This window comes from Alosa sapidissima, chromosome 19 (genome assembly GCF_018492685.1).
Source record: "Alosa sapidissima isolate fAloSap1 chromosome 19, fAloSap1.pri, whole genome shotgun sequence".
In the NCBI taxonomy this organism is placed as follows: domain Eukaryota; kingdom Metazoa; phylum Chordata; class Actinopteri; order Clupeiformes; family Clupeidae; genus Alosa; species Alosa sapidissima.
In genome coordinates this window covers 15763840-15781523 of record NC_055975.1, presented here as the reverse complement: position 1 = coordinate 15781523, position 17684 = coordinate 15763840, and the positions used below count along the sequence as shown (strand labels likewise).

The following is a 17684-nucleotide window of genomic DNA, read 5'->3' as shown; positions in this document are numbered from 1 at the left end:
TGCCATCATTAGTCTCACCGGAGACATCAAGGGAGGAGACAAATCACTGAGGGGAAAAATTAATGGATGAGTTGCCACACTGAAGATGGCAAATCCGTTAATGAAGTTCTGCCGTTTCGAAGAGCCAGACATATTTGGTAGTCTAAATCAGACATTTCTCCTTACCTGAACATTCTGTTTATTTCCACCATTACTAGAGCTTGATTTTAGCGACTGTTGAAACATTTATGCTATTCAGCTTAACTTTACTGTAAACAGTTTTCTAATTATGCACTTTTAAGATCTGTTATGAGTCTCTCCATTAGATAGAAAGCGAATGTCATGTGCTTGGCTGCCCAAAGGTGTTGCCAAGACACTTGCCTACAAGGACTTTGGTTTGGTTTGGATTGGTTTTACATTTATGCTTCATTAATATACTATTTTCAGCATCTATGTTTCATTTACATATCTGAATTCACATCAGCATCATTATATGACATAATCAACATCATGCTCATTGTGAAAGCAGTTCACTGTCAGATAGGGAAGCCATCATACAACTGATCATTAACTTACAACAGACTATCACATCCTGTCCCTTACTCTCAGTCACATCCCTTTCATCATCACCCTCACTGCTGTGTCAGCATTGGCATCACCTCCTCTGTTACCATACTTCACTGACACATCCTGACTCATCATTATGTCTTTATCACTGCACAGCGCTTTGCCATTTTCACACCATTCACAGAAGATTCACAGACTTCTATCACAGCTTATACTGGTCTAGGGTCAGACAGAGTCAAAGGAAGCCTCTAGTTCACACAACGGAGGCCAAGTCTTACAACCTGATTGTAGACTGGACTTTTTGGTTATACAAGGGAGGTTGCAGCTGACATCCGCATGCCATTCAGAGAATAAAAGGTCATTTAGATGTAATGAGGTGTTGCATTAGTAATTTACATAGTTTGCTCACTGTTTACTGTTGCTTGAGGGAGCTAGCTGAGATTGAACGTGCCTTTTGTGGCCTTCTAATGACAGAGGGGTCCTAGTGTCCTCCATGTTGGGTCACCAGTTCTTCAGATATCACAACCCCTCACGTCATGAACAGTTTGTTTTTATGTGATTGTGTGATAGGAACAGAAGGCTGTGGGTAAAGTCACTCTAGAATGAAGTGATTATTTCAAAACATACAAGTGGGCGAAAATGTATAATATTTACATTAAAAGCCAGTGCCTGGAACATTTCTTTCTTTCTTACTGTGCCAATTTCCAGTCCTACTCTTTCTCTCTACACATACACACTCATTTTCTGAAGCATTTAATGACAGTTTACAGGTAGTTAAACTTGCAAACATATCTTGGCCTTTAAACAAAAGGCAAAACAATAATTTGAATAAATTGAGGCAATTTGGCAGGAGAATGTCTAATCAGAATGTATTCTACTTCAACATGCAGGGGCGCTCGTGACCGAAGAGGAGAGTGTGTATGTGTGTGTGACGGCGCTGCTCCCTCTCACGCTGAGCACTCCACACACACTCCCTCCCATTGGCCTGTTTCAACGCCGCCAATCATAACACACATTCGTTTACACGAAGAGTCAGACACTTTGCACTCTCATGTACACACTTGAGCTGCATGCGGCTCAGCTCAGCTATGCTGTTTACTGTTTCATTTTTATTTAATTTTTAAAAAAAAAAAAAGCTGTTTCTTTTTTGGCACCTTGTTTGGTCTATCACCAAAAATAAATTCATGTTTTTTTTTTAATTAGATCAAGGGGTTTGGTGTGTTTTGGTTAGGGATTTGGAATAATCTGTATTTCCTTCCCTTCTCCTTTAGCCTGCTAATGACTAATGTTATGAACAGGCAGATAAGTGTTTGTACCCCCAGTGATCATAGGCTTATGAGAGGTTAGTATGCGGATGCTAACTCTAGCCTTAACGCTACAGGAAATCACCAATCACTTCTAACACTTAGTTACAGCTCTCCACCAAGCTCCTTAAGACATCCTGTTACAAGCACAGAGAAAAAGCATTCCAAGTCTCAAGTCACAGAGTGGGAGTGAGAGAGGAAAAGAGAGAGAGAAAGAGAGTGTGTGTGTGCATGTGTTTGTGTGTGTGTGTATGTGTGTGTGTGTATGTGTGTGTGTGAAAGAGAGAGAGAGAGAGAGAGCAGAAGATTCTTCCCTACCCACTATATGTGTCAGTTTTCATTTTTGACACTTTTGTTTATACTAGCTACAACAAAACAAGCCCTAATTGCAGACTGACAGTAAGCATAGTCTAATCATTACTCCTTGCTTTTTAGGCTCTGTTGGAATAAAAACATTTTGTGTTTGTTTGTGTTCAAACATAAAGCATAAAGTCTTGCTTGCCTGCTTGTTTGTTGTGAAAGTTACGAGGAGGTCTTGATTTTTCCATCACGTATTAGTGTCTGTGCAATTTTTTTTTTTTTCATTTTATTCATCAGAGTTATTGCAAACAATAGCAAGTATCTATTAATTAGTGCCATACTGACAAATATTGAAAGCAAAACAAATACCATGTTTGCTTTCATTGTTTCTTTGTACTTTTCCCTAAAGTACATTATATCATGTCAAATTGATTTCATGTATAATTGTAAGTACAATTGGAACACAAACTCTAATCTGGAATTGTTGCTGGTTTCTAAAGCATTGATTTATGGTCATGCATATTTATGATGGATTACGTTCCCTGGAAATGCAAGAGCAGGCCTTACAGCATGCTGTCACAGAATATACTGCCAAAACACACCAGTTAGTGAACCAGCCAGCTATGATCAGTTGGTGCTGTTGGTGTTTGCAAGGCAAGTCTGTTGGCTTCTTGCTAGTTATCTTACAAACTGTCTCTAATGCTTCATTAAAAAAAGAGACCTGAGAACACTCCGAAAGAACCTCTGGTTCACAGATCACAGACTTCATCATCAGCTTTAAAACCATTTAAAAAACTCATCCCTTATCTCTGTAGCATTTATTTGTCAAGTTATGGGTTCTAGAAAAAGTATAAGTAAGTGAAATGTAGCAGGTAAGCATCACAGACTCAAAACGTTTGGGTACTGATTGGGTTTCAAACTAAAATTCCTATGAAAATAACCTATAAAGACCATACAAAAAGTAGAGTTGGATCAGCAGGAAGTGGAGAACCCTCCGAGGTGACAGCCGGCCCTTCCTGCTCAGGGCGGCGCTGTGTCTCCCCGCTGACCCCTGTCTGTGTCCCCCCCCCCCCTATTCTTCCAGCCTCGGCCACGGTGGAGGACTTCCAGATCCGGCCGCACGCCCTCTTTGTGCACTCGTACCGCGCTCCGGCCTTCTGCGACCACTGCGGGGAGATGCTGTGGGGACTGGTTCGACAGGGCCTCAAGTGTGAGGGTAAGGCCGCCACGGGGCTGTTCACCGCAGGACATCAGTCTCTCAATCATCCTCGTTCTTTCTCTCTCTGGTCTCTGTCACTCTGACTGACACTCTGATCTGTTTTTTTTTTTTTTCTCTTTTTCTCTCTCTCCTTGGGGGTCAGTTTTCACAGAGTGTATCTTCCTGAAATGTGTAGTCGTGTGACTAGTTGTGCAACATTTATGGGGTTGTATTGATTTTGAGGAAAGATGAAATGAAGAAACCCTGTACTCCAGCCCTCCCTCTCCTCACCCTTTCACTCTCTCCTTGACAAGGCTGTGGGCTGAACTACCACAAGCGCTGTGCCTTCAAGATCCCCAACAACTGCAGTGGCATTCGCAAGCGCCGACTGTCCAACGTCTCGCTCACGGGCCTGACCACCACCCGCTCCGTGTCCACCGAACCATCCCCTGCCACCTCCGACGACCTCTTACTGGTGAGGGCATCCCAGACCGCCTAAATCTTATACGTAGTGTTTTTATTCTGATGCTCAGTAGACTAGTTTACAGGTGGGACTCAAAAAATTTGAATATCGTGGGAAAAGTTAACCCCCCCCCCCCCCCCCCCCCCCTCCCAATTTATTTAAAAAAGTGAATCTTTCTCGATTCTAGATTCATTACATATATAGTGAAATATTTTAGCCATTTTTTCTTTCAGTGTCGATGATTATGGCTTACAGCTCATGAAAATCAAAAATCAAAAAATATTAAAATAAAGATGTTATAATAAAATATTGGTTTCCTGATCTCTTAGTCTTCAGTAAACACCGCCACAATCATGGGAAAGACTTTTGACTTGATAGTTGTCCAGAAGACACTCATTGACACCCTCCAGAAGAAGGGTAAGTCATAGAAGGTCACCCTTACAGAAATTTCAGGTTTCTGGCGAACAGTTGCCGCAAATTTGCGGCAAGGTCATATTTTCACATGCAAATTAGGCTTCTGTCAAACAACAGATTTGCAGCAATGTCATATGCAAAATAGGTTTGTCACCAGAGGTTTACTGGAAGTTTGCCATTAATGCAAAATATCGTGGCAACACATTTACCACTAGTGACAAACTTCTCATTGTTGCCAGAACTTTTCTGGAAGTTTGCCTCTAGCGGCCAACATTGGCAAACTTCTAGCAATATTTTCTAGTGAACTCATTTGTTATCCACAAATCACCCACAAGTTTCCTGCATATCTGCCGCAAACAAATTTTTGTAAGGGCATTGCTGAAAGGGCAGGGTGTTTACAGAGTGCAGTATCAAAGCATATTGACTGGAAGGGAAAAATGTGGTGGGAAAAGGTGTGCAAGCAACAAGGATGACCGCAACCTTGAGAGAATTGTGGAGTAAAGCCGATCATGTATAAATTAACTATTTTAGATTAGCCAGATTAGTCAGATTAGTTAAATTCTTTTCTATTTTCAGATTCTGATTTTTGTTTTTCATGAGCTGTAAGCCACAATCATCAAGGTTAAAAGAAAAAATGGTCTGAAATATTTCACTTAATATCTAATGAATCTAGAAGGAAACTGAAGGTTTAACATGAATGTAGTAGAACAGTTCACTGCTTGAATTGAAAGGTTTTTGTTACATGCCATATTATGATATTATGACTGGTATCATTAAGCGAAGGCAAACTCTCAGAACTGTTGTAAGTAGCTTACGGCACTTCCTGCAGTGCAAAACAACACTGTATTACAACATTATTATACTATTACAATACACCGCGACAGCTTTTTGATACTCTGTACTTATTTTCTCTGCTTTAATTCTCTCTCTTTGCCTTAGTTTAATTTAGGAATATTTTCTGAATGAGATGTCATTCTGAGAATATATAAATCACATTAAACTTACACTATATAGTAGTATATTAGTTATCCAGTGACTCTGCATTCTATAAAACCTGTGGTATTGTGTAAAACACCACAGTAAAATGACAGATTATCAGTATTCATTGGGATTGAAAAAATCAAACAAATTCAAATGGGATAATCTGTGGAATAATCTGATGTGTGTTATAGAAGTCTTTGACTCACTCATTACGCTGTTCTCTGTTTTTCATTCCCCCATCATCGGACTGCTGTGACGATTCACCATCCAGTCTCCTGTTAGCCCCAGCATAGAGGTATGTACTGTCTTACCTCACACAAACCATTCAGAAGTTCACAGATAATCCTCCCTCTGTGTTTTAAGATATGTTATAGAACTGTAAGCAAGACAGTCATAACAGTTGACTTTAAAATATCCATTACAAAAATTAAATGTTTGCGGCATATTTGCAGGAAACTTGTGGGTGATTTGTCGGTAACAAATGAGTTCACTAGAGAATATTGCCAGGTTTTACAATGTTGGCCGCTAGAGGCAAACTTCCAGAAAAGTTCTGGCAACAATGAGAAGTTTGTCACTACTGGTAAATGTGTTTGCCAGTGATTTGCCACCACATTTTGCATTTATGGCAAACTTCCAGTGAACTTCTGGTGACAAACCTAATTTGCATATGACATTGCTGCAAATGTGCTGCAACATTGCCAAAAGTTTACCATAACTGTTTGCGAGAAACCTAATTTGCATGTGAAATTATGACCTTGCCGCAAATTTGTGGCAACTGTTCGCCAGAAACCTGAAATTTCTGTAAGGGATTCCTGTTATGATAAACAGTGAATACATCAAGTAATCTGTACTGGTACATATCTGTACAAGTATGTAATTGTATATAATAGTGTGTCATTCTATGTAATTTCTTGCTAAGTGGATGAACCTCTTAATAGCTGTCAGACATCAGTGCTAATTTAGTCAACTTTAGTGTAGCAACGACTGGGAGGCTGATTTTAATTTGCTGGAGTAAGCTGTGAATCAACTGCTACGTCAACTGCCACTGCAGAGAGAGACATGCTACCACAACGCTCCACTAGGCCACCAGATCAGTCATTCACTGCCGTTTCAGAGGCCCAGTGCCAGGCCAGAGTGGATGGAGATGGGATAGCTGTTGTGTTTTACAGTACCATTGTATACTTTTCTCTATATTTTGGGGCATGAAATATATCCATATACAGTAGAAACCTTAATGCTTCTCTGTGTTGTTTCCTAGCCATTCCATATAGAAACTTCCTATTAAAGGATTCCTTTATTGACCCCTTTTGCAGATCTTAAAAAAAAACTAAAAAAAAAACACAATATATATCTGATAGCTGAAAAGGATTCCAAAAAGTACCTTCAAAGATCTCGTTATTGGAAGGAACGGTCATGCGTTTTCGACAATTGTGAGACTTTTTTTGAAGATATATTTTTCACAAATCTCTACAAAAGCTGTTCTTAAAAGCTGTAGACTCAGGAGGCTCTGTGGAGCGGTTTGAGCAGGCCCGAGGTTCTCTAATGAGGCCAATTCAGGCCCCAGCTCCTCTCACACAGAGAAGATCAATCCCGTGGCTTTCTAGCGAGCGTATCGAACAGTTGATTATGCACACCTGTGAGATGTCAGATACACTCACCGCAGGGGGAGCGAAAATCCACCTCCACGTCAATCACTAACACATTAAAGAGGGCCTCCATTTAAATGTGTTTTCTTCCACTTGCTCTCCATGTTTGACTGCCATGGTAAAGTGTTGGTGGCAAGACCTGCCTAGTTGTGTTCACTGACAAAAATATTTTAGTTTTCTTCTTACAGGGAGGGAAGCTGTCACATTGTCCACAAACAAGGGATTTGTAACCTGTATTGTTCAATTGCATTTCAGTACCATTATTACATTAATATAAAAAGACATGCAGTTTTTATATACTGTGCATACTCCAAAGCCTACAACAAGATTGGTCGTAATGTGCTACACAGTTCCTTGCAAAAAGTTTGTCGTTGTTGTTTTTATACCAGCTTGGCATCAATATTGAGAAATACAGCCCTTGTGACACAATTTGGGGTCAATCTTCATAAATGTATAGGCTACCCGTCAGAAGTCAAAAAGAGTTTAGGTTTGCGCCATGTTGCTATAACAGTGCCCTGAAGCTAGCTCAGATCTATTAGCATCTTAGCACAGTCTCCATGTCATCCTTTCCCCTCTTCCCATCAGAAGAATGCATCAGACATCTTCCCTGGCAGAGGACGGTCCAACTCACAGTCGTACATCGGCAGGCCCATTGAGCTGGATAAGATCCTGCTGTCCAAAGTGAAAGTCCCGCACACGTTCGTCATCCACTCCTACACCCGACCCACCGTCTGCCAGCACTGCAAAAAACTGCTCAAGGGCCTCTTCCGCCAAGGCCTGCAGTGCAAAGGTGCAGCCAAGCCTCTTGTCTATCCTTTGAATAAGCAATATTCAATTATAAAATGACTATTGATGTGATTGATTTTATGTATTAGCATCACTAGCTCAGATGCGTTATAGTCTTAGGGTTAGTGAAATGGGTTACATGGTTAGTAACTGGACTTCTTTGTTTGTCAATGACAATGTAAAACAAAAATTTCTAAAGGCATGTTTGCATTACCCCATAAATATTGTTACGGACCCACTAAAACCAATCTCTCATGCTGGCAGCTTTTGCAAATGAAAATTGACCTTATATGCTTGCGCTAGAACACTCGCAATGAGTGGGTGGATCTGTTAATTAATTAATTTTGCATATATACAGTATGTAGCTGTAATTGACACATTGGTAGCTCAACATCTTTGGGAATATAAAACACTTCCTCCACACAGGGTTTGCATAAGCTGCACAATAAATAGATTATAAATATTGTACTAACGTTCACAAAGTAAGAAATGCATGAGGACAGAATAAGCTGGATGATGACTATAGATTATAAATGCAATAGTGATGTTCACGAAGTGAAATGCAGTGAGGAGTTCTGAGTGTTTTGTGTTGATGGACAGAGTGACAGGCATGTGCACATGTGCAGAGGTAGACAGGTGTAAAATAAGTTAAGAGGGGGTGTTAGTTTCTTCAGGCTGAATACTGTCAGTCATGATGCACGCATGATGACGGTCTCTGTTGAGATACATGCATTTGAGAGGATTCATGAAGGAAATGCAAAAGATATTCATGAGAACTGGGTCTGTGTGTGTGTGTGTGTGTGTGTGTGTGTGTGTGTGTGTGTGTGTGTGTGTGTGTTACTTGGCAGTATGGCAGCTAAATGAGTAGGCTAAGCAGGAGGACATCTGGCTGAGGCAGACAGGAGAGTGAGCAGTCAAAGGTGCTGGAAGCAACAGATCTAATGGAGACGCAATACCTCTCAAGCTGTCTGATCCCACTCACAGCCCATCTCTACATCTCTCTCTTTCACTCTTTCTGTTTTATTCCAGCTCTCTATCTTCTTTTTCTTCTCCATTCCACCTTTCATCTTTTCCATCAACCTCTCTCTCTCTCTTTTCATTCTGTTTTCTCCACATATTCTTTCTTTCTCTCTCTCTCTCTCTCTAAACCTGTCTCTCTCTGTTTCAGATTGCAAATTTAACTGTCATAAACGCTGTGCACCCAAAGTACCAAACAACTGCCTTGGAGAGGTATCCAGAAATGGAGGCAAGTTGGATTTGTCTGTTGCTTTGAGAACATTCTTTGTATCACCATCGGGTATATTCACTGTCAAGGTGCATAGGGTCCATACAAAGTCTTTATGCCTTTTTTAAAAAAGCTTTTATGCTTTTAATAAAAACTGTTTTCTGGCATAAAAGCATTAATTTTCAATGTACAAAAATCAGAATCCATTAACTGGCATAGGTTACTATGACAACTACTCTAATGGTGTACTCTTCAGATGTGAGTGTATTGTGTTGAAGTATATACGATCCATTTCAGTCACTTATTGTAAATTATATCATTATGCTAAAAGCCAAAAGGGTGAACACATTTCATCTTTTTCCAATTAACCAAATAAATATTTCCCTTTAATTCTAAAAGGACAGACAGGCAAAATTAGAGGATAGTCAAAACCATAGTTGAGGTATAGGTCGAACAACTCAACAATAACACAATAACATGTATGCATGATGTACACACACACACACACCCACCCACACACACACACACACACACACACATACATTTGAATTCTTTATTTGAATCCACCAATCAAATTTCTTTACAGATAGGATTAAAATATTTGGCTTTGATGTCCATGGGTACATAAAACATTGCTTCCACCACACACAGCAAGACAACCTATCACAGCTGATACAGAGCAGAATTGTACTAATTGTTTAGACTTTGCTTTGCTTTTGATACACAAGCTACATTTTTGGCACACCTACTCACACACACACACACACACACACACACACACACATGCACCACACACATTCAGTGTTGTCCTCTCTGTGCAGACCTGTTGAGCCCGGGGGCGGAGGCTGACATAGTAATGGAGGAGGGTGATGATCTGGACGGCGACAGACACAGCCCTCTCATGGACGATCTGGAGGAGTCGCTTGCCCCCGACTCAGCCGCCTTGCTGGAAGCTGCCCACGGCGACATAGGAGATCTTCAGGACCATGACCCCGATGACCCCAACAGGATCATTAGGTGACCCTGCATAGCCTCACTGGAAGATTCTGCTGTAGTCTTTGGACTCAGCTACAGTCACAACTAATCCACAGTTATGTACAAATAACTGCAGGGATTAGGGGCAGGGATCTAGATTTAGATTTTCCTAGTCACGTTCAAAATAACAACTCATCTTAAAACATTGTTCATACAGTAGATGTATTATGGCTCAGATCTGTGTGCTGAGGGCTTGTTGTTTCTCCCTGCAGTCCCTCCACCAGTAACAACATCCCCCTCATGCGAGTGGTGCAGTCGGTCAAACATACCAAGAGGAAAAGCAGCAACGTGCTCAAGGAGGGCTGGCTTGTGCATTTCACCAGTAAAGACACTCTGGTAGGAATGGCACCCTACACTTGTCAAAGTGCCCATGCATTCAGAGTCTCAGTTACAGGTGCTCAACTGTTACAACAATAAGAAGGAATTGGGCTCACACAATTTTTCCCTGTTTTGCTGTTTGTGTGTGGAGATTATTATGACCGCCGCGCAGCGAAGCATATAGGCTTGGTGTGCATGTAACCCCACATGGATAGCATGGAACCATCGTTTTTCGAGCTGGACTGGACCCCTCGAAAGAAGGGTAGAGCAGACACAGTTTTCTGTGAATATCTCGAGAACCGTAGGGTTTAGGAGGACCATTTGTTTTGTATGTTGATCTCAAGGGGCCATGTCAACCCATTCCATAACCACTCATTTCATGTATAGCGCCACCTAGTTAAATACAAAAAAGTAAAAATAAGGTGTTGTAATCGAAGGTATCTGTGACCTAACATAGTCAAAACTGCACGAAATTGGAAGTGTAGGATCATTATGACACCCTCTGTATGCACGCCAAGTTTTGTGGAATTCCGTTCATGGGGGGCCACACAATAAATTAATTTATGTTACTATACACCAACTGGCCTGTAGGTGGCCGGAGACAGTTTTCTGTGATTATCTCGAGAACCGTAGGGCCTAGGAGGTCCACCTTTTTTATGTATGTTGGTCATGAGGGGGCATGTCAACCCATCCCATTACCACTTATTTCATGTATAGCGCCACCTAGTTAAAAATTAAAAAGCAAAAAATTTGGTGTTTTCATCACAATATCTCTAGCTGACAAGGTCAAAACTGCACAAAATTAAAAGTGTAGGATCATTATGACACCCTCTGAATGCATGCCAAGTTTTGTGTACTTTCGTTCATGGGGGGGCCTTACAATGAAATACTTTATGTGTACATTTAGTGACGTACACCAACAAGGATTCCCGGGACACTGAAAGACCGGGGTACACAAAACTTGGTGGGCGTGTAACCCCACATGGATAGCATGGAACCGTTGTTTTTCGTTTTGATCTGTAGCCCCCCCCGCTGGACTGGACCCCCCGAAAGGAGGGTAGGGCAGACACAGTTCTCTGTGAATATCTTGAGAACTGTAGGGCCTAGGATGACCATTTTTTCCGTATGTTTGCCTCCAGGGGTCATGTTAACCCATTTCATGTGCACACATGTGCACAAACAGATACACACACACACACATACATTCACAGTAATCATACGTATAACACATACTCACACAGTAGACATATGTACGCTTGCATGCACAGGCACATACGCAGGCACACACACAAGCACGCACACACACACACACACACACACACACACACACACACACACACCCACACACATAACATAAACATGCACACAATTCAAGAATTTCTCAGAATTATGAACAGGCAGGATGGAGGTGGGGTTGTATAAAATTAATTTTACATGTGAAATCTATGAACTAATCATGTTTTGGTACTTGTTGTCTAGCAGATACCAGTGAGAATTGAGTGTGGATAATGCAATTTAGTGAGTCAGTTAGAATCATATAGGCCTTTCAGCGTGATTTATTTTTGTGGAAAAAATGTGCTGGACTGGGCGGCGGTCATATTTTGTACCGCTCTGCGGTACATCTAGTTTTTTTATTGGAAGACTTAACAGGACTGTTGACATGCAGATGGTCATCCTACATGCACATGATCTTATGTAATACTGTATGTTTTTACATTTTCTTTTGTTCTTTCTCACACCAGCGCAAAAGACACTACTGGAGGCTGGACAGCAAGTGTATCACCTTATTTCAAAATGAAACGGGAAGCAAATACTACAAGGTAGGCAAAATCTTCCTTGCTCTCTGGAAGATGAAACCACAATATATCCATAATATATATACACACTACCAGTTAAAAGTTTGGAGAGACTTAGAAATTTCCATTTTACTCCATTATAGACAGAATACCAGCTGAGATCATTTGCACTGTTTTTTTAATCAGGCAGTTTTCAGATTATATTATGTTCTTACATAATTGCAAAAGGCTCATTCAATCATTTCCATTAACAGTGAATGCTTATAAGCACAGTTCTGTGTTAGACTGGTTCAACTTCTTGTCTTTGCAGGAAATCCCCCTGTCAGAGGTGCTGTCCCTCGAGCCGGCAAAAACCTTCGACCTGCTTCCCGAGGGCGCCAACCTGCACTGCTTCGAGATCACCACGGCGACGCTGGTCTACTTTGTGGGCGAGCAGCTGATGCGGCCGGAGGGTGGCAGGGCGGCCGAGAGCCACGGCAGTATGCTGGTCAGTGGCACTGGTCAGGACGTGGCACGCATGTGGGAGATGGCCATCCAGCACGCGCTCATGCCTGTCATCGCCAAGGGGCTGTCGCATGGCAACCGCCACAGTCACCACAGTAAGTCACGGTCACAGTCGTACCAAAGCCACACTTTTTGCACACCTGCACACCTTGACCTCCTGTTTTTTTTAATGATGCAGTAATTGGTAGCTGTGCAGGTTGGATAATGAGCTGTGGTTAAACTGCTGCACAGCGACATTTTGGAGGTATACTTCTGTAGTGCTGTGGCCAAAAGGTTTTGATAAAAATATGAACCAAATTACGCTTGAAATGAGAACTGCAAACTATGTGACTGCCAACTTAACTAGAATGTTTTCTGGTAATTTAAAGCTGCTGATCCAAGTAGACTATTTCAGTCCAAAATATAACAGAAAATAAGTGTTGTACTCCAATACTAGTAATTTGCTATGATTCAGTCATATTAGATTAGATTAGATTAGATTAAACTTTATTGTCATTGTGCAAAGTAGGCCTACAAGTGCAAAGACAACGAAATGCACATGAATGATATTAGAGGTACCGGTACAAAATTTTGCTAATCCTCAAGTATAAAATTCTTTGTTTTCCATAAGTTACGTTATAAATACGAAACTGTGTGCGTTATTTCTAGGGGTGAAACTTTTACGGTGAGATGTGTACTAATTCTATCCCTTGTTTGAAACAAGCCACACACACATCAGGTCACACACAGTGTGCACCCTGGCTGAAGTAAATTGCAGTCTGTTTCTTAACCACCTTGATGGACGCAGGACAAAGAGGACTGATGACAGACAGAAAGGTCTGAATCAGAGCTAATACCTGATTCAGACACACACCGTTCTGGGAGAAAAGGGAGTTGGGCTTTAATACCAGGGCTTTTCTGCCATTCAATTTGGCCTATTCAGGGGCAGTGTTAGAGCTTGTCGCAACGAGGCTATATTATGAAATCAAATACATTGAACATATCAAATTGAAATTACCTTGTACCAGGAACACAATGGTAATGGTAAAGTCAGTGTGTCTGCTAGGTGTGTACTAAGTTTCTTAGTATATTGATTTGGGAAAGAAAAAATAATAAACCAGATATTTCTTCAGGGCAGTCTAGGGGTAAATTATTATTTTTGAAAAAGAAAAATTCTGAGGAATCAAGTCTAAAAGACTTAAATAGTAAAATATTGGAACTGTCCTGTCAAGCAGCAATTTGTGTGTTGTTCTTGCTATTTCACATGGAGCTGTTTGTTATACTGTATCTTAAAACAAGCCTTGAGGTTTTATCAGGCTGGTTATGAAGAGGTGGCGTGGATGTCTCTTAACAAGTCCAGATGTTATTTGCTATGCTAGGCTGTAGTGAAGAGTTAAGTGTTGTGGGAGCAGAACGGAGCTCAAATTCACGCTTCTATCTTCAGTGTTCTCTGATCAATTTACTACAGCCCCGCAGGAAGTAAATTAATGGAATTGTATGAAGGGAAGTAAATGAATTCTGAGAGGGAAAAATCATCATAGACATAAATAGCAAAAACACACAAGTCACAATTGGATACCCTAAAACATCTTACTGTATCAACAAAGTGTAACTGAAACTTTTTTTTTAATTTATATCCAACTTATTTTAGTATAATCAGTTTTTAGGATAATCAGTAATACACTCTCAAGCAGCAATCCATGATTACCTGTTTTATGAAGGTATAAAAATAGCTAGTAGCTTGAATGCTAATCCTCATTTTGTTAGTCACTTCAGATAAACGTGTCTGCTAAATGCATAAATGTAAATGTGAAAATCAAGTCACAGAGATGAAATGCACTAGTCGTTTTTCAACATGGGAGTGAAAATACACAATCCAGATAAGGGGAGATTGCATTTACCTTGGTAAGTCAGGAAATGGGCATACAACCAGGTACTTGCCTGAAAATGGTCATATTTAAAGTGAAAATGGCCATATTAAAAGTTCCAATCAAATGGAGCAAAATATTTCCTAAGGATCAGAGAGATAGGCCTACAGATAAAAGCATCTTGGGGTCAACAATCAAAACATCAGAAGTTACCTCCATGTAACAGATTATTTAGAAGTATCGAAGTATCATCAGTGTCTCTACACATGAACTCGAGCATTGAGAACAATGTTCGTGTACACATAGTTTACTAAAAAGAAAGGTTTTGGACAACTCACTCCTTGACTGGCAAGATGGCGGCGAGCAGAAAAACCAAGTGAGTTGTTCAAAACCTTTCTTTTAGTAAACTCTGTGTGCACCAAAAATGTTCTCAATGCTCGAGTTCGTGTGTAGAGACACTGATGATACTTCGATCAAGGTTTCATGTTGTGTCGAGCCTTCTTAGTGTTAGTGATTAGCGATTTTGACGCGATCTTGTATCAAAATAGAAGTGCCCCTACAATTCCCATTCAAAAGGCCAAAAACTCAAAAACGACAACACGGACAAGTGGCGCTTCGGACGTAATTATGCTTTTAAATGAAAATTTTACTTGGGTACATTCACAAAAACACCCTAGGATGCATTTTGGCGAAAGTTACGCTTTAAGGCGCAGGTAGAGAGGGTGAAAATCTTATTCCTTGGCACTTACATCAGCACCTGGACTCAACACGCACCGAATCACCGAATCTTCAGCAACTTCTACAGGGGTACAGTAGAGAGTGTCCATACCAGTTCCATCACAGTGTGGTATGGTATCTGCACTGCTCAAGTAAGGAGGGCCCCACAATGTGTGATAAGTAGGCCTACAGTACAGCACATCTCAGTGGGCTTCCCATCACTCCATTTATCAGACCAGGGTCATCGGAAGGGCACGCCACACAACATCATCAGGGACAGCATACACCCCCAACAGCCTCTTCACACTTCTGCCATCAGGCAGATGCTACAGAAGTGTGAACTCTAGGACAACAAGGCTGGTCATCAGGCTTGTGAACGCACACTGCAGTTTTCCCCTAATTCTAAAAATCATTCATCACTAGTGAACTCCCATACATTTCTATGTGCAATATTTGCATAACACTTCTTATAGGCACAACGTTCTTTGTGCAGAAGCAGTCATAAAGTCTTGAATTTCCCCTTGGGGATCAATAAAGTATCTATCTATCTATCTATCTATCTATCTATCTATCTATCTAAATCATAAACAGATATTTTGATTTGCATTTAATTATTTATTTTATTTATGTATTTATTGATTTATTTTCATTTGAGTGTGATAATGTGAATTTCATTGTCAATGAGAATTTCATTATATGGTACAACTGTGCACATGACAATGAAAGACTCTTGACTCATGAGGAATATACTGATTAAAAACCCCATTCTTAAAGGAGAATTCCGGTGTGATATTGCTGCTACTGGAAGAAACTGGAATCCATGCATTTCCACTGAATTATTTTTGGAATCTGATCCCTTATCATACCTGTTCATTCTTACTCGTCGCTCGACTTATCGTGACTAAATTCAAGATGGCTGCAAACGCTAAACTTCGTGAAGATACTGTCTGTATAAATTGTCTTGTAAGTAAACTATCAGTGCTTTTTCAAAGTTCTCAATGTCTCGTTTTAAATGTCAGGGCCCTCGGAAGTCTACCAATGAAGTGTGGAGATACACTGAGCCTCGTAAATGGGTGTAAAACAGTGATTTATTTGCATGGCTAGCCCGATGCCGAAGCACCACTATTGAAAAAGCTGTTGGTAGCATCGGCTAACTAGCGCCAGATTTTGGAGTGCAGGGGACAAGCCGAGATAGGCTATGAGACATACGTTCACACTCGGTATCATGTTTCAATACACTTTAGGTCAATATCACACCGGAATTCTTCTTTAAGTCTAAGTATGGTGGAGGGTCTGTGATGTTCTGGGGCTGTTTATAATTTAAAGGGCCTGGGGACGTCCTCCTGGGAATTCCTGCTATCCTGAACTCTGTGAAATACCTGTTGGCATTTTAAATAAAAATCTGGATGCCTCTGCCAAGACCCTATAAAAGTGGGTCCAGTAGGTTAATGTTCCAAAAAGCAAAATGGTTTACTGAACACAACATTTCTGCCATGGTTATTTCAGTTCCCTGATCTGAACTCTATAGAGAGCCAGTAGGTGATCTGAAGAGGAGAATGCACAAGAGAGGACCTATAAGAGGACAATGGACCATGAGCGATCAGGAGATTATATAAAGAGGCGTGAGCGATCAGGAGATATTATATAAAGAGGAATGTTTTCAATCCCCTGCTTTGTATTCTCCAACTTTATGAGATGTTATAAGAGCAGACTAGGAGCTATTTTATTGGCAAAGAGAGTGTTTTTGTTAAAAATATGTATTTCTTTATGAGAATGTTTTTTTTTTCACAATAAATTTGCTTCCCTTCAAGGTTGGATTTCTTCATAGTTTTCATTGTGAAGCGAAGATAAAACATCAAAAGATTTGTATACCTCTTTATTACCAAATGTGGGTGGAGCTTTATAAGTCTGCAGCTGAGAAGAATTCATTAAAAGTTGTATGAAATATCTGTTTGTTCTCGACACTTTAAATCTCTCTCTCTCCCACAGAAGATGTTTCTATCAGCATTTCAGTATCCAATTGCCAGGTGCAAGAGAATGTGGTAGGTTTGTTTACTGAGTGTTCATCCTTATCAATAACCATTGTTCCTCACCACAAAATGAGTATGGAAGCAGGTGAGATATTTTCATTGTATACAGTAAGTTCACTACACAGGTTAATGATGTAGTGTTACCTAAATTGCATATGCTGTTCTCGCAAACCACTTGGTGTTTTTTTACCAGCTTGAGGCAGAAATACTCACCACAACACACACACACACCGACACACACACAAAACACTCACCAATACACACGCCGACACATACACGCAAAACACTCATCAATACACACACAGGCATATACTCACAAAGCACACTGCGTGGGGGAAAAATAGAGATACACACACACACAAAGCCTCCATCAGCCACCTAGTAAGGCAAACACAGATGTGTGTACAATACCTCCAATCCAGTCTACTCTCTATTTCCTGCATGGCCATGGGGTTGCCATGGTTACCTCGGCTAGCATGACAGTTTCTGCAGGATGCGGTAGTGTCACACAAGGTTGTTGTTTAAATTCAAGCCTCCAGGTTTGTGTCTCTGTGAGTACATTGTTGCAGACTCA

The 17684-nt window shown here is 40.7% G+C and overlaps 1 protein-coding gene across 3 annotated transcripts in view; it reads left to right on the top strand.

Moving 5' to 3' along the window:
* prkd1 (protein kinase D1) overlaps positions 1 to 17684 on the top strand; it is a 53196-nt gene that overhangs the window by 29185 nt on the left and 6327 nt on the right. For 2 of the 3 annotated variants that reach the window (XM_042071497.1, XM_042071500.1), the window contains exons 3-12: positions 3235 to 3366; positions 3663 to 3823; positions 5478 to 5501; positions 7438 to 7642; positions 8807 to 8884; positions 9685 to 9880; positions 10111 to 10234; positions 11959 to 12036; positions 12323 to 12611; positions 17070 to 17122. In XM_042071497.1, the coding sequence (XP_041927431.1) occupies positions 3235 to 3366; positions 3663 to 3823; positions 5478 to 5501; positions 7438 to 7642; positions 8807 to 8884; positions 9685 to 9880; positions 10111 to 10234; positions 11959 to 12036; positions 12323 to 12611; positions 17070 to 17122 (1340 nt within the window). The remainder of the gene's footprint in view (positions 1 to 3234; positions 3367 to 3662; positions 3824 to 5477; positions 5502 to 7437; positions 7643 to 8806; positions 8885 to 9684; positions 9881 to 10110; positions 10235 to 11958; positions 12037 to 12322; positions 12612 to 17069; positions 17123 to 17684) is intronic. The other variant, XM_042071498.1, reaches the window with a different exon arrangement.